The 21,586-nt window shown below is 41.6% G+C and overlaps 1 protein-coding gene across 3 annotated transcripts in view; it reads left to right on the top strand.

The window, feature by feature from the left end:
- The window catches only part of cdip1 (cell death-inducing p53 target 1), an 80,137-nt gene extending 59,615 nt beyond the window's left edge, over positions 1-20,522 (top strand). For all 3 annotated transcript variants that reach the window (XM_038819724.1, XM_038819726.1, XM_038819725.1), the window contains 4 exons: positions 4,040-4,133; positions 5,224-5,388; positions 11,544-11,826; positions 17,702-20,522. In XM_038819724.1, the coding sequence (XP_038675652.1) occupies positions 4,049-4,133; positions 5,224-5,388; positions 11,544-11,826; positions 17,702-17,813 (645 nt within the window). In that variant the 5' untranslated portion in view covers positions 4,040-4,048 and the 3' untranslated portion in view covers positions 17,814-20,522. The remainder of the gene's footprint in view (positions 1-4,039; positions 4,134-5,223; positions 5,389-11,543; positions 11,827-17,701) is intronic.
- Positions 20,523-21,586: the final 1,064 nt, after the last annotated feature.

Raw genomic sequence — 21,586 nt, 5'->3', positions numbered from 1 at the left:
CTGTAATCATTCCAAAATTGTGCAGCGGTCCTGCTTTATGGGTTTCAGAGGAAAATATTGAACTTCTGTTCAAGAAGGGGAGTAGAGACAACCCTGGTAATTATAGACCTGTGAGCCTTACTTCGGTTGTGGGTAAAATGTTGGAAAAGGTTATAAGAGATAGGGTTTATAATCATCTTGAAAAGAACAAGTTGATTAGCGATAGTCAACACGGTTTTGTGAAGGGTAGGTCATGCCTCACAAACCTTATTGAGTTTTTTGAGAAGGTGACCAAACAGGTGGATCAGGGTAAAGCTGTTGATGTGGTGTATATGGATTTCAGTAAGGCGTTTGATAAGGTTCCCCACGGTAGGCTATTGCAGAAAATAAGGAAGTATGGAATTGAAGGTGATTTAGCGGTTTGGAACAGTAATTGGCTAGCTGAAAGAAAACAGAGGGTGGTGGTTGATGGCAAATGTTCATCCTGGAGTTCAGTTACTAGTGGTGTACCGCAAGGATCTGTTTTGGGGCCACTGCTGTTTGTCATTTTTATAAATGACCTGGAAGAGGGTGTAGAAGGATGGGTTAGTAAATTTGCAGATGACACGAAGGTCGGTGGAGTTGTGGATAGTGCTGAAGGATGTTATAGGATACAGAGGGACATAGATAAGCTGCAGAGCTGGGCTGAGAGGTGGCAGATGGAGTTTAATGCGGAAAAGTGTGAGGTGGTTCACTTTGGAAGGAGTAACAGGAATGCAGAGTACTGGGCTAATGGCAAGATTCTTGGTAGTGTAGATGAACAGAGAGATCTCGGCATCCAGGTACATAAATCCCTGAAAGTTGCCACCCAGGTTAATAGGGCTGTTAAGAAGGCATATGGTGTGCTAGCCTTTATAAGCAGGGGGATTGAGTTTCGGAACCACTAGGTCATGCTGCAGCTGTACATAACTCTGGTGCGGCTGCACCTGGAGTACTGCGTGCAGTTCTGGTCACCACATTATAGGAAGGATGTGGAAGCTTTGGAAAGGGTTCAGAGGAGATTTACTAGGATGTTGCCTGGTATGGAGGGAAGGTCTTACGAGGAAAGGCTCAGGGAATTGAGGTTGTTTTCGTTAGAGAGGAGAAGGCTGAGAGGTGACTTAATAGAGACATATAAGATAGTCAGAGGGTTAGATAGGGGGGACAGTGAGAGTCTTTTTCCTCGGATGGTGATGTCCAACACGAGGGGACATAGCTTTAAATTGAGGGGTGATAGATATAGGACAGATGTCAGAGGCAGTTTCTTTACTCGGAGAGTAGTAGGGGTGTGGATCGCCCTGCCTGCAACAGTAGTAGACTCGCCAACTTTAAGGGCATTTAAGTGCTCACTGGATAGACATATGGATGAAAATGGAATAATGTAGGTCCGATAGGCTTCAGATGGTTTCACAGGTCAGCGCAACATCGAGGGCCGAAGGGCCCGTACTGCGCTGTAATGTTCTATGTTCTATGTTCTATGAGTACAGTCTGAAACCATGAAGACCAATTCTTTAATAAGTGTCTTTCTGTACCACCATCTCTCATGCCCATAAAGATCTGGGCAACCTTCAGCCTTGTATTGCCCGTGTGGGCAGCATGGTAGCATTGTGGATAGCACAACTGCTTCACAGCTCCAGGGTCCCAGGTTTGATTCCGGCTTGGATTACTGTGCAGAGTCTGCACATCCTCCCTGTAAATGCGTGGGTTTCCTCCGGGTGCTCCGGTTTCCTCCCACAGTCCAAAGATGTGCAGGTTAGGTGGATTGGCCATGTTAAATTGCCCTTAGTGTCCAAAATTGCCCTTAGTGTTGGGTGGGGTTACTGGGTTATGGGGATAGGGTGGAGGTGTTGACCTTGGGTAGGGTGCTCTTTCCAAGAGTCTTTCCAGACTCAATGGGCCGATTGGCCTCCTTCTGCACTGTAAATTCTATGATATTGATAGTTGGCAAGTAATGGTGCCATACAAGTGCCAGGCAATTACCATCTCCGACCAGAGAGAACCTAACTATATCCCCATGATATTCAGCAGCATTACCATTATTGAATCTCCCTCTGTCAACATCCTGAAAGTTACCATTGACCAGAAACTGAACTGGACAAGCCATATATGGCAGCAAGAGCAATGAGTAACTCGTCTCCTGATTCCCCAAAGACTTTCCACCATCTACAAAACTCAAATGTGATGGAACTCTCTCCACTTGCCTGGTTGAGTGAAGCTGAACACCGTACAGGACAAAGCAGGCTGCTTGATCAGTGTCCCATTCACTACCTTAAACATTCACTGCCTTCATTCCCAATGCACAATGACTGCAATGTGCACTGCGGCAATTTGTCATGCTTCCTTCAACACCTTCCAAACCCGTGATACCTACGTCCTAGGATGACGAGGGCAGTACATACATATGCAAATTGCCCAAGTCGCACACCATGATCCTCCATAGTTGCTGACTCCAAGATCTTGAAACTCCCTCCCAAACAGCCCTGTGAGTGTACCTATACTAATTGGATTACAATGGTTGTGGCTCACCACCAAATGGACAATAAATGCTGGCTTTGCTATATCCCATCAAGCCACAAACATGGCTGGAAAATGAGATTTTTGTGCTTCTAGCAGGAACGTGAGAACCCTAACATAATCAGTTTAAAAAGCTTCACAGTTATTAAGTTGTTGTATAACTTTAGAGTAGTGTGACTGTGCACAGATCTCCTTGTATGTAGAAGTTCACATGTACTAACTGCTAAGGCTTTGATATCCTGCAGTTTGAATGTATCCCTGTACTCTGCCAAAATCTTTCTGCTCTCCTAATAGATGTTGAGGCTAAACTGGGTGCACTGTCTTCCTCAAGGCAGTTGATTCCGATTGCACTTTGCATGTTATGTTCCATAGCTAAGAAAAACTTTCAGAAATGGGGAAATGTGCTGATTTGCTCCTGGAAACAGATATTCAAATTTTCCAATTTCAGCATGTAAATTCTGAATGGTCTGTACTCCTCATGAGAAACTGTTAAAACACAACACCTCCACAAGTTATTCTTGTATACCCTTTAATGAATCCAAATTGGCTTGATGGGAATGTTAGCTAAATGTCACCTGTAGCATATAGAATTAAAGTATGAAATGATTTGTTTTAAAGAAAGAATACAAGACTATCAATTAAATGGTACGATTTTAAAAAGGGTGTAGGAATAGAGGGCCAGAGAATCATAGAGGTTTACAGCATGAAAACAGGCCCTTCGGCCCAACTGGTCCATGCCGCCCAGTTTTTAACACTAAGCTAATTCCAATTGCCCGCATTTGGCCCATATCCTTTTATCTTACTCAAAGAACTGTCAATACTTTTTAAGAGACAAAATTGTACTTCCCTCTATTACTGCGTCTGGCAGCTCATTCCACTCGCTCACCACACTGTGTGTGAAACAATTACCCCTCTGGCCCTTTTGTATCTCTCCCATCTTAACTTGAACCTCTAGTTTTAGACTCCCCTACCGTTGGGAAAAGAAGTTGACTTATCGATGCCCCTCATTATTTTATGGACCTCCTCTATAAGATCATCCCTACGCCTCCTACGCTCCAGGGTATACAAACACATCTTTGAAGGTTGCAGGACAAGTTAATACGGTTGTTTTCTTAAAAGAATACCGAATCAGGACTCTCATAATTTGTATATACTAAATCTAGTTAGGGTCAGCTAGAGTGTTGTGTACAAGTCTGGGCACCAACCTTAAGGAAGGATGTCAAGGTCTTGGAGATAAGCCAGAGGAGATGAATCAGAATGTTATGGATGAGGGGCTTCAGTTGAGTGAAGAGACTAGAAAAGCTGGTATTGATTTTTCTTGGAACAGAGGAGGTTATGGGAGATTTAATAAAAGTGTTTGAAATTGAGGGATTTTGATAGAGTAGGTCGAATGGCCTCCTGTTCTATATGAACATATATTGAGTGGTCACTTGTATAAATTTGAGAATCATGTTTACAATCTCAGAGCTGTAACCGAAAGTCTACACTAATCTGGTTTCCTGTTTAATATGTTTATTTTTATGAACAGTGGTGAACCATGTCGGAAGAACCACCTCCTCCATACCCTGGGGGGCCTTCTGCTCCATTACTTGAAGAGAAAGCAGGACAGCCACCACCAGCAGGTAGGGACATGTAACATCTTGGCTAAAATATTTCATGGCAAACCTGGTGAAATGAGAACAGATCTCTCACACATTGAAAATATCATGAATCAAGTTATGGAACTTCAACATTGTTTTGTGTGACCTGAATTGTTAACATTCCTTACTTATTGGCAATATTTTTATTCGCAAAGTATAGAAATCAAATTGCTAAAATGAATAGGTTAGACCTAGAGTGTAATTTAAAATGTGTTACAAAAATGGTTTTGTTATCGAAGCATACCCAGATCTTTTGCGTATTTGGATTATTTATTTCTTGTATTTGAATGATTTTAAGGCATGTTGGATAACCATCCGTGTAGAATTTCAATTTGTTAAAAGTCTAGCTCCTTGTGTGCTCCCCTTGTCTGTCATTGATTGTCTCACGATAGAACAGTAGCAGGTCAGAAGACGGAAGGAAAATTTTTTTTAAAATACAAAGCATTGCTAGAAAGCTACCACTGGTAAACAATTAGACATCCGGGAGCCATACATCCTGAATGACTTTACAATGTTTTTGAAAAAAACATTCTATAATGTAATGAAGGAAATGTTGGTTTTGTTCCATCAATGAAAATGTTTACCGATTGCAATCTTAGACGAGATACAAGGATCCAAATTACTTTGCATCATTGGTCCATTTAATTGATTTTGATGTCTTTTTAATTCCTTGATTTCAAAAATTCCACCTAGAGCTGTAACTGTTAGCTGAGTGTGTCGATCCTGTAGTTTGAGTATGTGCATTGTGTCCAACAGCATCAGTAGGAGGTTAATGGGTGAGTGGAGGTTTGTTTTCTGAAGCATGGACCTCCAGTTTTACCTAGACTTCAAGGCCAGAATCAACCCCTCAAAAGGTACGGGCAGTTGGGATTCGCTCATAAATACAACAACCTTGGCTGAGTGTTTTATTTGGAGGGTTTTTAGTGAGACATATACAGACAGGGAGATTAGAGTTCTCTGTTGTATTTCCTTTTGATAAACAAGTGCTTCCTTAAGTTAATGGTTCAAACTGGTATTTGTATCCATTGTACCTCTGTTACCAATGTGGAGAATATTTTTCTGTTTCTTGTAGTGTATTCGCCGCCGACTACCATGTATACACCGCCGACTACCATTCAACCTCAAGGATATTCCGTCCCACCAGATGGTGGACCACCTCCTTATGAGCCAATGGCGCAACCAGGATTTGTACCTCTTCACACGCCAGCAGAAGGTGGTATGCCCATGCCACCACATGGTAACTAAATTTCAAAATCCTTGGTGTGATTGCTGAATTTGAGGCAATAACTGATTGCTGATAGCAATGCCCACATAAATGTGAAATGATTTTAGGGTTTAACTAGTGTCATTTATAGTTGATTTATGAAAGGTTCAGGTTTTTGCTCTTCAATGGGAACTTTGGCAGAAATATTTCTGTGGACTAATTCTGCTGCTTTACTTCAATCCAACCTTGTATTGATCAGAACTGGAATTAAAGAAGAGTAAAGTACTGTGGATGCTGGAAATCTGAAGAAAGAAAATACACAATGGATCTGGAAACATCTGTGAGGAGAAAAGCAGAGTCCTGACAAAGGATCACCCACATGAAATGTTAATTCTGTTTCTCTGTGGATGCTGCCAGAGCTGCTGAGTATTTAGGAACAGGAGTAGGCCATTCGACTCATCGAATTTGCTCTGCCATTCGATTTGATCATGGCTGATCATCTACCACAACATTACTTTCCTGTGCTATTTCCATATCCCTTGATGTCATTAGTCTCCAGAAATCTATCGATCTCAGCCTTAAACATGATCAATGATTAAGCTTCCATATCTGCGGCATAGAATTCCAAAGATTCACCATGCTCTGAATGAAGAAATTCCTCCTCATCCGAGTCTTAAATGTCTCCCTTATTCCCAACATTTCCTGTTGATCGGATGAATAATTTAAGAACATCATTCCTACGTCATTTATAAAATATGCATGACAATATTTGCAGTTTTGTTGGCTTGATAATGAGATAGATTAATTCTGTGTTCTGGCACGCCAGTCTCATCACTTGTCATATGTGGAGCAGGCATCCGATCTGCCAGACTCCGCAAATAAATCATTGACTGCATATTACTCCGGCACATCCTGTCAAGCTCTGGGCATAGTATTTTGGATAGAATTTTGTCCAGATCTGTGGGTTGGCAGCTGTAGGGTTCCTTTGTTAAATGAATGTGCAGTACAATCTCACACTGGTTCCATGCCCTCATAAATCACTGAGTTGGTCCAGATTCAGGACAGATTGACACAACGCAAATTCACGGAGATTGGCTGTTGTGTTAAGTAAGGACCATTTCTCTCAAGAGTCCGCGGCGGTTTTTTCAAAGAGCGATCCAGTTAATCCCACTCTTCATTCTTTTCCCAAATCCCTGCAATTTCTTTCCTCATCAGGAATTTATCTAACTTGTTGAAGGCTACTATAGAAGCTGTATTATTTTCCTCGGGTTTCCTCTTACTGTGCCAATTGCAAATTCGGCCCTCTGGTTACTGAATCAACTGTTGTTCTGCCTCAATCTATGCTGCACAATCTGTGTTTTGTGTTCCTGCCATAAACTCAGAATCTGAAACAAACTAAGTATCCCCGTAGAAAACTATCCACAACTGTTCAAGATTGTCACAAGATTCCACAAGCAGAGGGCAGCAGAGCAGAGCTACTGATCATCTGTTCTGGGGAAATTTGCATACGTGCAGTGCGGTCAGCCTAATTTGAAGGTGTGCCTGCGAAGGAGACCTGAGGAGTTTGAGTGAAGGCAAGCATCCAGCAGAGGGCAGCAGAGCAGAGCTACTGATCAGCTGTCTGGGGAAATTTGCATACGTGCAGTGCGGTCAGCCTAATTTGAAGGTGGTTTGTGGAGGGGCTGTTGTCAAGTGACAATTAAACCCGAAACACTTCGTTAGCGTTTCCCACCCTACCTCCTCCTCTAACCAAAAAAAAAACCCACGGTCGTTGGGAAGCGGGAGCAGGGGCCTGTCGTGAAGGTGAGTGAGTGCCTTTAAATTTGCTTACCTTTCAGCGGGAGCAGGGTTTGAGGGAATATCAGGTAAGTTCTTCCTTTCTTTTTCTTGTTTTTTTTTTTTTAAATCTAGAGGTGATGTCAGGGAGGGCAGTACAATGCTCCTCCTGCAGAATGTTTGAGGTGAGGGACGGTGTCAGTGTCCCTGCTGATTTCATCTGTGGGAAGTGCACCCAACTCCAGCTCCTCAAAAACCGTGTTAGGGACCTGGAGCTTGAGCTGGATGAACTTCGGATCATTCGGGAGGCAGAGGGGGTCATAGATAGAAGCTTCAGGGAGGTAGTTACGCCAAAGAATAAAGATAGATGGGTGACGGTGAGAGGGGCTGGGGGTAAGCAGTCAGTACAGGGATCCCCTGTGGTCGTTCCCCTTAGTAACAACTATACCGTTTTGGATACGTGTGGGGGGGGGGACTTACCAGGGGTAAGCCATGGGGTACGGGCCTCTGGCACGGAGTCTGTCCCTGTTGCTCAGAAGGGAAGGGGAGAAAGGAGTAGAACATTAGTAATTGGGGACTCAATAGTCAGGGGCACAGATAGGAGATTTTGTGGGAGCGAGAGAGACTCGCGTTTGGTATGTTGCCTCCCAGGTGCAAGGGTACGTGATGTCTCGGATCGTGTTTTCCGGGTCCTTAAGGGGGAGGGGGAGCAGCCCCAAGTCGTAGTCCACATTGGCACTAACGACATAGGTAGGAAAGGGGACAAGGATGTCAGGCAGGCCTTTAGGGAGCTGGGATGGAAGCTCAGAGCGTGAACAAACCGAGTTGTTATCTCTGGGTTGTTGCCCATGCCACGTGATAGTGAGACGAGGAATAGGGAGAGAGAGCAATTAAACACGTGGCTACAGGGATGGTGCAGGCGGGAGGGATTCAGATTTCTGGATAACTGGGGCTCTTTCTGGGGAAGGTGGGACCTCTATAGACAGGATGGTCTACATCTGAACCTGAGGGGCACCAATATCCTGGGGGGGGGGGGGGGGGGGAGATTTGTTAGTGCTCTTTGGGGGGGTTTAAACTAATTCAGCAGGGGCATGGGAACCTGGATTGTAGTTTTGCGGTATGGGAGATTGAGAGTATAGAGGTCAGGAGCACAGATTTGACTTCGCAGGAGGGTGCCAGTGTTCAGGTAGGTGGTTTGAAGTGTGTCTACTTCAATGCCAGGAGTATACGAAATAAGGTAGGGGAACTGGCAGCATGGGTTGGTACCTGGGACTTCAATGTTGTGGCCATTTCAGAGACATGGATAGAGCAGGGACAGGAATGGTTGTTGCCGGTTCCGGGTTTTAGTAAGCTCAGAGAAGGGGGCAAAAGAGGGGGAGGTGTGGCGCTGCTAGTCAAGGACAGTATTACGGTGGCGGAAAGGATGCTAGATGGGGACTCTTCTTCCGAGGTAGTATGGGCTGAGGTTAGAAACAGGAAAGGAGAGGTCACTCTGTTGGGAGTTTTCTACAGGCCACCTAATAGTTCTAGGGATGTAGAGGAAAGGATGGCGAAGATGATTCTGGAAAAGAGCGAAAGTAACAGGGTAGTTGTTATGGGAGACTTTAACTTTCCAAATATTGACTGGAAAAGATATAGTTCGAGTACATTAGATGGGTCGTTCTTTGTACAATGTGTGCAGGAGGGTTTCCCGACACAATATGTTGACAGGCCAACAAGAGGCGAGGCCACATTGGATTTGGTTTTGGGTAATGAACCAGGCCAGGTGTTAGATGTGGAGGTAGGTGCGCACTTTGGAGACAGTGACCACAATTCGGTGACCTTTACATTAATGATGGAAAGGGATAAGTATACCCGCAAGGCAAGAGTTATAGCTGGGGGAAGGGCAATTATGATGCCATTAGACATGACTTAGGATGTGTAGGTTGGAGAAGTAGGCTGCAAGGGTTGGGCACACTGGATATGTGGGGCTTGTTCAAGGAACAGCTATTGCATGTTCTTGATAAGTACATACCAGTCAGGCAGGGAGGAAGGGGTCGAGCGAGGGAACCGTAGTTTACCAAAGAAGTGGAATCTCTTGTTGAGAGGACGAAGGAGGCCTATGTGAAGATGAGGCGTGAAGTTTCAGTTGGGGCGCTTGATAGTTACAAAGGAAGCGAGGAAGGATCTAAAGAGAGAGCTAAGACGAGCAAGGAGGGGACATGAGAAGTCTTTGGCAGGTAGGATCAAGGAAAACCCAAAAGCTTTCTATAGGTATGTCAGGAATAAAAGAATGACTAGGGTAAGAGTAGGGCCAGTCAAGGACAGTGGTGGGAAGTTGTGCATGGAGGCTGAGGAGATAAGCGAGATACTAAATGAATACTTTTCGTCAGTATTCACTCAGGAAAAAGATAATGTTGTGGAGGAGAATGCTGAGACCCAGGCTATTAGAATAGATGGCATTGAAGTGCGTATGGAAGAAGTGTTGGCAATTCTGGACAAGTTGAAAATAGATAAGTCCCCGGGGCCTGATGGGATTTATCCTAGGATTCTCTGGGAAGCCAGGGAAGAGATTACTGAGCCTTTGGCTTTGATTTTTATGTCATCATTGGCTACAGGAATAGTGCCAGAGGACTGGAGGATAGCAAATGTGGTCCCTTTGTTCAAGAAGGGGAGTAGAGATAACCCCGGTAACTATAGGCTGGTGAGCCTCACGTCTGTTGTGGGTAAAGTCTTGGAGAGGATTATAAGAGATACGATTTATAATCATCTAGATAGGAATAATATGATTAGGGATAGTCAGCATGGTTTTGTGAAGGGTAGGTCATGCCTCACAAACCTTATCGAGTTCTTTGAGAAGGTGACTGAACAGGTAGACGAGGGTAGAACAGTTGATGTGGTGTATATGGATTTCAGTAAAGCGTTTGATAAGGTTCCCCACGGTCGGCTATTGCAGAAAATACAGAGGCTGGGGATTGAGGGTGATTTAGAGATGTGGATCAGAAATTGGCTAGTTGAAAGAAGACAGAGAGTGGTGGTTGATGGCAAATGTTCAGAATGGAGTTCAGTTACGAGTGGCGTACCACAAGGATCTGTTCTGGGGCCGTTGCTGTTTGTCATTTTTATAAATGACCAAGAGGAGGGCGCAGAAGGTTGGGTGAGTAAATTTGCAGACGACACTAAAGTTGGTGGAGTTGTAGACAGTGCGGAAGGATGTTGCAGGTTACAGAGGGACATAGATAAGCTGCAGAGCTGGGCTGAGAGGTGGCAAATGGAGTTTAATGTGGAGAAGTGTGAGGTGATTCACTTTGGAAAGAATAACAGGAATGCAGACTATTTGGCTAATGGTTAAATTCTTGGTAGTGTGGATGAGCAGAGGGATCTCGGTGTCCATGTACATAGACCCCTGAAAGTTGCCACCCAGGTTGATAGGGTTGTGAAGAAGGCCTATGGTGTGTTGGCCTTTATTGGTAGAGGGATTGAGTTCTGGAGCCATGAGGTCATGTTACAGCTGTACAAAACTCTGGTACAGCCGCATTTGGAGTATTGCGTACAGTTCTGGTCGCCTCATTATAGGAAGGACGTGGAAGCTTTGGAACGGGTGCAGAGGAGATTTACCATGATGTTGCCTGGTATGGAGGGAAAATCTTATGAGGAAAGGTTGATGGACTTGAGGTTGTTTTCGTTAGAGAGAAGAAGGTTAAGAGGTGACTTAATAGAGGCATACAAAATGATCAGAGGGTTAGATAGGGTGGACAGTGAGAGCCTTCTCCCATGGATGGAGGTGGCTAGCACGAGGGGACATAGCCTTAAATTGAGGGGTAATAGATATAGGTCAGAGGTAGGTTTTTTACGCAAAGAGTGGTGAGGCCGTGGAATGCCCTACCTGCAACAGTAGTGAACTCGCCAACATTGAGGGCATTTAAAAGTTTATTGGATAAGCATATGGATGATAATGGCATAGTGTAGGTTAGATGGCCTTTAGTTTTTGACTTCCCATGTTGGTGCAACATCGTGGGCCGAAGGGCCTGTACTGCGCTGTATCGTTCTATGTTCTATTGTAGAGGAGGAATTCTGGAAGGGAACAATAGGCTATTTCTACTCCCATAGTTTTATTTTTGTAAGCATTAATGGTCAAGGGTAACAGTATGAACATAAATAGTTTGCCATCAATGAGCAGTGATAGATATTAATAGAATGCCAATGTTGGCAACCTTAAGAGTTCTTAACGTTTTGGCAAGCTGCGAGTCTGCAGAAGACCATTGTGGTTGGAATAAGTTACAGGTACTTCAGCTTGAGATTTGGTATGAATGGTGTTTGAAGTTTTCAAGTTAATGATAAAAAAGATAGTTTTGCAAAGAAAGAGCTATAAATTCAGTAGCCTTTAACATATATTGATAACTTTTTTTGTTTTTTCTTGTTTTTCCTGACAGGTTACTATCCATCAGCTGGACCGTACCCACCTCCAGGCCTTTATATGCCCCCGGGGCATTATCCACCCCCTCCCGGACATTATGCTCCTCAGAGTGGACAAGCAGCGACTGTTATAGTACCCCCGGGTGCTGCAACAACAGTCACAGTGCTGCAAGGGGAGATGTTTCAAGCTGCACCAGTGCAGACCATGTGCCCTCACTGCCAGCAGACCATCACAACCAAGATCACTTATGAAATAGGCTTACTGAATACTTTATACTGCCTCTTCTGCTTTTTCGTAGGGTAAGTAACTGCCACAACAGCATGGTGCAAATGAAAGCTTATGGCAATATCTTGAGGTTTGTTTTGTTACAAAGAATGACAAAGAAATTAGAAGTCTGAATTAAATTGGACTGACTGGGTGCAGGGATGTTCCCTATGGATTGGGGGTGTGGGGGGGGGGGGGGGGGGGGGGGGGGTGGCACAGCCTTAGGAGATGGACCATTTAGGACTGAGGTGATGAGAAATATCTTCATTCAGAAGCTGGTGAATTTGTGAAATTCTGTCTCACAAGGCTATGAAGGTCAAATCACAGAATATATTTAAGAAAGAACTAGATAGATTTCTAGATAATGAAGGTGTCAATAGGTATGGGGAGAGAGCAGGAATATGGCGTTGAGATAGAGCAGGGTTTCCCAAACCTTTTGAGCTGCGCAACCCCTAGTGACGCCCAAAGAGTATTGGGAAACTCCAAGCATTCTCATCGCCTATTTTTTGGCTACAAAATAGGTGCAAACGCAGTAACCAGATGTAAAGTATTTTATAGCTATATCTATGCATTTACTAATGTGGCAATATTTAATACATTCCCTGACTAAAAATATATAAGTCTTACTCTCATTTTTAAAAGGAGGAATGATACTGGGAAGCTGATTCTAATATCGGAAACATGCATCCCCCTCTCGCTCTCACTCGTGTCCCTCTCCCATTCACACACATTCAACCTCACACACACAAACACACTCACCTACACACCATTGCAAAAACACACTCGCCCATATCCCCACACAAAAACACACCCTCACATGCTCTCTCGTGCACAAATATGCTCATTCTCGCATGCGCGCACACACAATACAGATAGAGGATCTGCCACGATCTTACTGAATGGTGGAGCAGGCTCGAGGGGCTGAATGGCCTATTTCCGCTCCTGTTTTCTACGTTTCAGTGTTGGACATGATATTAAATTTCATGTGAAAATGTGTGGCCCATTCCACTATCATATTAATGTAGTCTTTAATTTTCCAATATTTATTATGCCAACTACTTTAGCATCGTCAGCGTTCTTTTGAGTCCGATATCCAAATCATTGATGGACACAATGCCCAGAAGTGGTCACAGGACAGAATCTTGTGGGATACTGCTGGTCCTTTCCAACCACTCTGAAAAACTGCCCTGAATCTCTACTTTCTGTTTCCTCCCATCTAACCAGTTTTTGATCCTTGGCTTCCTGCTGATCCTAGATCAATTAATGTTCTACAAAACGCAGTCTCCCATCAGGTACCTTTGTCTGCTGTTTTCTGTGCACATTCACGGTCATTTTCCTCATTCACCATATCTATCACTTTACAGCCATGATCATAATGAATGGTGGGGCAGGCTAAAAGGACCGAATGGCCTCCTCCTGCTCCTATTTTCTATGTTTTTATGTCTCAAGGAACTCAACAAGTTTGTTAAGCAATATCTTCCATTCTGAATTCTGTGTTGACCAATGCTATTTATTTTCTCCATCTAAATATTCAGTTATTTCCCCTTTACTTGAAAGATTCCAAAATTTCCGATAAATGGTAAACTATTTGGTGAAAAACTCAAAATGGAAATTATGCTGGCTACATTACTCTAAATGAACACTGAAATATAATTTCTAAGGCTCCCACTATCGCTATCAGTTCCCTCCAGATCCTTGGGTATGTTCCATCTGATTCTGGTATTTTTTCCTCTTTTGGCTTAACCAACTGTTAGGATACTTTTCCGTTTTATAGTGTCTCTGCTCAAATTTGTAACCAGGTTAGTATTTGGCCTCCTTCCCTAATAATTTTGAGTACAAATATTGAAGTGAAGTACCTGTTAACTATAATAACACTGAAAATGTTGAAAGTCGCAGGTTAGGCAGCATCTGTGGAGAGAGTAATACAATAGTAATCACTTATTGTCACAAGTAGGCTTCAATGAAATTACTGTGAAAAGCCCCTAGTCACCACATTCCGGCGCCTGTTCAGGGAGGCCAGTACGGGGATTGAACCCGTGCTACTGGCCTTGGTCTGCATTACAAGTCAGCTGTTTAGCCCACTGTGCTAAACCAGCCCCAGAGTATGTTAAATGTTTCAGATCGATAACCGTACACCATTACTTTGGCAACGTTTTCCTTAATAAATAGGTGCAAAGTGCTCATTTAGCACCTCAGCCATGCTTCCTATCTCTGAGTTGGTCTCCTTTTTGGTCCCTAATTGACCCTACCACTCCTTGTACTGCCTTTTCTTTAATTATATGCCTGGAGAAGACTTTTAGATTCACTTTCATGTTAGCTGCAAGTCTCTTCTGCCTTTGTCCCTCTTATTTGCTTTTTCACTTCCCTCCAGAATTTCTAAAATTAGCCTTTCCACTTGTCTGACAATAGAATCATAGAATTCCTACAGTACAGAAGGAGGCCATTCAGCCCATCTTGTCTGCAGTAAATCTCTGAAAAAGCACCCTCCCGAAGCCCACTCCTCTACCCAATCCCTGTACATCCCTGTATACTAAGGGGTAATTTAGCATGGCCAATCCACCTAACCTGTCCATCTCTAGATTGTGGGAGGAAACTGGAGCACCCAGAGAAACCCACGCAGACACTGGGAGAACATACAAACTGTGCACACATCACGCAAGGCCAGAATTGAACCCGAGTTCCTGGCGCTGAGAGGCAACAGTGTTAACCACCTTGTTGTCGTATTAATTGAATGATCCCCCCCCCCCACCCAACCGCAGCACCCCCCACTTTAAAGTCACACACAAGTCAGATCTCCATTTTCATTTGGTTGCCACCCCATCAAATAACAGAACATAATATCAATCAAAAATAATTGGACCTAGCAATAATACCTGTTTAAAACAAAATCTTTGGAGGGACCAGTTGGCTGGTGTGTGGATCAGATTAATGTTAATAGCACTGGATTCAATCCTCATTCCAGCGGTGGCAGATTTAGGCCCTGCCTCTGCACCCTACCCATAGTAACATCAAGTAACAGTATTTTCCTGTGGCTCAGCAAATGATCGGCAAGCACCTGCAGAGAACCGAGACGTATCATTGTTCTTGCCCAGTTTGATTAATTATTGCCTTGTTGATGCTCATCGGACATAGGTTTAGACCAGCTATGGAACTGGTAAAATTAATTTTACACATTGAATGGAAAATAAGTAACAAGTGTAAAAGAAAAAAATGAAAGGGAGACTTTGAGTATTCCAGGTCAGATTCTGTATAAGGTAAATATGGTGAAATAATTTTTTTAAAATACAAATAGAATTCTTGGATTTATAAGCCAGTTCAGTCACAGACAGTTGCAGAGGATCTGGAGCACTGTTAGGTTTTAGCCACTATTTGAAGACGACAATGTGTTTGAAAGGTATTGCAACAAAAATGATTGAATGTAAAAATGAAGTATGTGGACAGTTTAAGAGACGCTTAAGCTTGAGAGAGATAGTAAAATACAAAATAGTGTGTAGATGAACTTAACTTTAAGTTCAACCCGTGAGACCAAATGTTGTAAATTTATTTTTGTGGGAATATTTGAGACTTCTCTAAAGGATAACAAATATGTGGAATCATTTCCTAGATAAGGTAGCATAGAATGATTTATTCCAAACTTAGTTAGATGCCTGCCTGGTGAAAACTGGAGGGACAAGTTTAATGTACCAACTACTTTTTATTTAACTTTGAACTGCTCAAAAGAGCATTCATCCACATAAATGAGGAGTTCAAAATTAACGTTTTGGGACCTTGTGACAAATGGGGAGATTCAATGCAAATAAGTTTATTTTCCTCTCAAACTGATATTTAGAGTAAATTCTAGGCAGATTGTTGAAGCGAGCTCTGAATTGCAATTGCTGTGATTCTTTAATTGTTGTACTGGAGAGCATTAATAAATGTTTGTGATATAATGCAGAATGGTTGTTAATCTCAGACTCTGGAAGACCAAGTGGACCCCACCAAAATGTAACAATGGAAAAAGTAACATAGTAGAAGGAAAGTGGCCTGGTGTTACTAAAATTCGAAGAGGCATATTTTAGTTTTTACCTACCATGCTAACATAATGAAAAATGTAAAATATATTTTCATTAAAATAAACTAAAATAAAAAATAGCACAGTATTTCAGTTATCACAAACTGGTATTTATCACAATTGTACAGTATTATAGAATTGCATTCTTTTGTGACCCCCAACTTGGCAAATGGAATATAATGGAGAATGTGTTAGGAACTTTGATAGGAAGAATAAAGGAGTTGAATGTTATTTGAATGGAGAAAGACTGCAGAAAGCTATTGCACAGAGGGATTTGGATGTCATTGTGCAAAAATCACAAAATGCTAGCATGCAAGTTCAGCTGGTAATAGGAAGGCAAATGGAATGTTGGCCTTTATTTCAAAGGGAATGGATGATAGCAATAGGGAAGTCCTGCTAAAACTAAACAAGGCACCAGTTAGACCAACCTAGAATACTGTGAACAGTTTTGGTCCCCTCATCTAAGGAAAGATATGCTGACATTGGAGGTAGTCCAGAGAAGGTTCATTAGGTTAATCCTGGATTCGGAGGGATTTTCTTATGAGGCGAGATTGTACTCACTGGATTTTAGAGGAATGAGTTGACCTTATTGAGACATATAGGATTCTCAGGGGGCTTGACAGGGTGGATGCTGGGAGGATGTTTTCCTTTGAGGGAGGGTCTAGGATCAGAGGGCATAATCTCAGAGTAAGGGGTCGCCCATTTAAAACAGATGAGAAGGAATTTCTTCTCTGAGGGTAGTGAATCTGTGGAATTCTTACCGCAGAGGGCGGTAGAGGCGTTAAGTATGTCCACGGCTGAGATAGACAGATTTTTAATCATTAAGGGAATCGTTATGGGATAAAGTAGGAAAGTGGAGTTGAGGATTATCATATCAGATAATCATGATTTAATTGAATGGCAGAGCAGACTCGATGGGGTGAATAGCCTACTTCTGCTCCTACGTCTTATGGTCTTGAGTAAAGTTTTTTTTTTAATTACAAGGAGCAATACAAGAGACCCCAAGATTGAACTGCTACTGACGATGATGATTCTACAACTTATATTTGCACAGTAAACTGCTACAATATTTGGGTTTTGCAAAGAAATGTACAACAAAGGAACTGGCCCTTCGGCTCTCCAAGTCTCCCTCGCATATATGTCCTCGAGTAATTGACTCTTACGCCCTGGGAAAATGTTTCTGACTATCCACTCTGTCCATTCCACTCAGGTTTGTAGACACCCTCATAATTTTGTAGACATGAATAGCTGTGGTCCCAGCACTGACCCCTGTGGAACACCACTAGTCACTGGCTGCCATCCTGAAAAGAAACCCTTTATCTCCACTCTCTGCCTTCTGCTAGTCAGCCAGTCCTCTATCCATGCCACTACCTTGCCCCAATAATAACATACATAGATCTTGGAACAGTAGGTTTCACCATGTGGCTCCTCAAAGTTTTTATCGCAGTTTAAGGCAAATATTGCAATGTTTTTAATTTGTTATTTATACTAAAGTAACTGGATTTGTTTTGATCTCTTGAGGTATTCCTACCTACAGTTCTAACAAGGCGGTGAGAATTACAGGTGCAACTGGTAATATGTCTCTGATTCATTTTCCAGGTTAGGTGGATTGGCTATGGTAAAATTGCCCCTTGGTGTCCAGGGATGTTCAAATTAGATTATGGGGGTAGAGCAGGGGAGTGGACGTAGGTGGAATGCTCTTTCGGAAGGTCGGTGCAGCTCAATGGGCCAAATGGCCTCCTTTTGCACTGTAGGGATTCGTTGGAGCCTTTGATGATATTATTTGATCTGTAATGGATTAAGTTGTCAAAATATGGTTGCATAAAATTTTCACCAACTTTTCTTTTGTTTTAATACAGGTGTGATTTGGGCTGCTGCTTCATCCCCTGCTTAATAGATGATTTGAAGGATGTTATGCACACTTGCCCAAACTGTAAAGCTTACATATATACATACAAGCGGGTATGCTAACAGCATTCCTGATCCTGTCCAAGAAGTGTTGGGATAACTTTAAAATGACAAACCTAATGTTCATTTCAATTTACATGTTGTATTCTATATGACTGAGATACTTGCAGCATTGTACTGTGCTGTGATTACAGGCAACAGTGGATGCCTCACTTGCAGAACATATGATTAGGTTGAAGAATTTATTAATGTATTCTGTGTAAACAATATAAATGTCAGTAATACCCTAACCAACAAATGATTTCAACTTTTAAAGTTCCCAGTGCAGAAAAACCTGTGGATAGTTATCTTTAAGTTAACATTCCATTTTGAATTCTGAGCCATTTACACATCTATATTTGATTATTGTGCTGAATGATGTTGGGAACTAAGGGAAAATAATTGGTTTAGGAGATCTTTCAACAATGTATCTTTAGACTCAAAATATTGCACACGGCAGTGATATTTTTGCGATGCAATCTGTTTATTTTTCAGTATTGAATTTAATAATTTGTTATGCGCTGTGTCGAAAATAAACATGGGAGTGTGATATGTGAAACCCCAGGGAAAATAAGTTGTTTCACACTCCTAATGCTTCTTATTGGGAGCATGTATGCATGAATGTGTTTTACAATATTATTTGCATTTCTGTAATAATTTAAAAACTTGCATCTTACTGAAGTATTTAGTTTTGTTCAAAGCCCATCCTGGTGCAGATCTCCAAAGACCCACATTTCTGAAACTGATATGTAGATGAGTGAGAAAGGTACCGAGGTGGTAATGAGGGCATGTTTTAGAACAGTAGTATTTATTTGATGAGATGAAATGTTTTGCTAAAATTAGTTTCACACTTGTCAATTGATTGTTGCCACACTGATGGTTTTAAAAGAAGGATCAAAAAAGTTCTGAGCTATGATAAATTACTTGCTACGTTTTGTAGTACAATCATAAGTCAGTCAAAAAGTCCTTTATAACCCATGTAATGGAGCTTGTACAGCAATGTCTCTAAAAATTACAAATCCAATGTTTAAAAGATTAATGATACATAGCTTAGACTTAAGCCGATTCGTGGAGGTGTTTTTCATTTTAAAAGTGGTTTTGTCTGTTACAGTACAGATAACTGTACCAGGATCTCCTGATATGTTCTTTATAGTTGCATTTTGAAATATTGTACAGTGCAGAAATCTTGGATATATATTCAGAATTTAAATGTCATAAAAATGCTCTGATGCTTGTGCAATTTCCAGCAACTTGCAAGTGTTGCCTTTGCTAAGAACTTATGCAGCATATGTGAACTTCTATTCGACTAGTATTATTCGTATTGTACAACTTGCAATTTGAAATTGCAAGGAATTGTCACAAAATGTACTTTTCTTTGAAAATAAGTGAATGCAACACAAGATATGTATTGAAAAAGGTATTTATCTCTGAGGAGCTGTAGAAGGTCCTTACACGTGTGTTGAATCTCTCTGCACCCAGTATACTTAGTTTTAATGTGCCCATTACTTATGCATCAATTTAGTATTAAAGCATCTGCATTATTAGATATGGCATTTGCTGATGGTAAGGAAAGCAAATTATTTTAGATATTAGCAATGTTTCAACCAATCTTGATCGCTCAGTTCAGATTGCTAGTAAGTCTAACAGCAGGAGTCCGAAACATTTTTCCTTACAAGATACAATAGGAAGCAGAGGTATTCAACATAAGCAGCCTTTTCTAATTCTATCTTGTGGTGTCATTGTCAAAAGAACGACTAGACATGTGTGGATTTTACTTTCATGACTACTCGAATTGAAATATATCCAGTCCTCCAATTCTGTTTTGATAATTCAAGTGGATCATTGTGAAAGGATTCCATACAAGCTATTTTCACACGTGGACTGCATTTTATGTTACTTACAAAATGTACCTTCAATTGTAAAACAAAGCCTTGCGCTTGAAAATTGAAGTTTAATCATCTTGATCGACACCGGGGCACAAAATCGTTTTTTTTTTACTGTGCTAGAGACTATGGGGTGGCAAAGTTAATTATTTGTCCGACCTGCGACTTACAAAATACTGCATTAAATTAAGTTTCACAAGGATGTTGTGGGGGGTAACTGTAAAATACTGGATTCCTTTTAAAAATACGACTATTTACTTTTTGAGATGAGAGAAACAATCTATTCCTTAACATGAAGTTTGTAAGTGCTTCTGCACCAGATTATAAATGTAGTTAAAAATTCCCGTTTAAGTACTTTGAAAGTGATAATTAAGTACATCCAGCAATGCAAACTATAATTAAAGCCACAAACACAGATGCCAAATTGTTTTGCACTATTTTTCTTTAATGCTCATATTTGCACACTTGCAAAGCTAACATGCTTACCATCATCACCTTTCACATGGAAACAGTCAGGAAAATTTGAGTGTATTGTTGATGTAATAAATGCCTGAGGCAGAACTTGGGAGTTAAATCTTAGCATGATCATCTGATCTGATTATGTTTGGAAACCTGTTCCAGAAGCAATCTTTGTGCTAGTTGAAATAAGAATGTATATAATGCTAAAGTTCTTGTTGGAAAATTCTGTGACTGAATGTTTTTTTCATATAACTCAAATCATTAGTGGTTAAGTCAGCTTCTGTGGGCAAGCTAATTAATTAAGCATTCCATACATGTACATGCATTATCTCTAATTTAATGTGCAAATGATAATATACAACTTGGAGATTAATAAATGCTGATGGCACAGTTTTGTTGTGAAGCTCTTCCTTAATTTTGATCCTTTTTATAGTAACCAATAACAATTTATTTATAGAATCACAATGGTTATAGCGCAAGAGTCCATTTGGACAGTGTCTACTTGAGCAACTCACCCATTCCCACTGTGACCTGCCCTTTTCTCTGCAAATTATTTTTCTTCAGATAATTATCCAATTCACTTTTGGAAGGCACAATTGATTCTGCCTCCATCACACTGTCATGTGACTGTGACGCACCTTTACTATATCAAAGGTGCGATATAAATCTGTAAGGAGAGAAAGTCGCAGGCCAACCGTAGTCCAAAACATTACGGGAAAGGTATCCCCGTCCTGTTCACAGCAGAACCTTCCAGGTACAGACTTGCCTTAGGCGTCACTTATGTAACCACCTGCACCATACCAAAAGCATCAAACATGGTCATCTTTGCCTCAAAGGACAAACAAGGTACACATGTAAATTGTTATTTCTGCAATGTTAAGTAGATTTTTTTCACTTCACCTGTCTACATTAAACTGCACATACATTACATTTACTACCTCAAAACTTTAGTAAGACTAAATGTTGACAATTTGAAATTTAATGCAAGAAATAGCCCTCAATGAATCATTGGAACATTGTAATGCAAATTATATGTATGAACCACATAAGGCAATAGTAGGGCAGATGGGTCAAAGCTTGGTCGAAGAGATGTTTTAAGTAGTGCTTTAAGTGTGTGCGGGGGGAAGAATCTGAAATTTCAGAAAAGAATGCCAGAGGTTAGGGCCAGGCAGCTGAAGGCAGGATCACCAATGTTAAAGCAATTTAAAAACAGGGAAGATCAAGAGACTTTTTCTTTTCATTGGTATTATTTACTTTTTTCGGGTTTTTTTTGGCATTCTAGTTGTATAAGTTAACCTAAGGTTTAAGACATGGCAGGAGATCCCAGACCTGTCATGCTCCTCGTGTGCAATGTGGGAGCTCAGACACGTCCACTGTTCCTGGCTCCTTCATGTGCAAGAAGTGTGTCCAGTTGCAGCTCCTGTTAGACCGCTTGACAGCTCTGGAGCTACGGAT

The sequence above is a fragment of the Scyliorhinus canicula genome, chromosome 15, assembly GCF_902713615.1.
Source record: "Scyliorhinus canicula chromosome 15, sScyCan1.1, whole genome shotgun sequence".
NCBI lineage: Eukaryota > Metazoa > Chordata > Chondrichthyes > Carcharhiniformes > Scyliorhinidae > Scyliorhinus > Scyliorhinus canicula.
The sequence above is the reverse complement of the archived record's forward strand: the minus strand, read 5'-3'. Positions and strand labels throughout refer to the sequence as shown.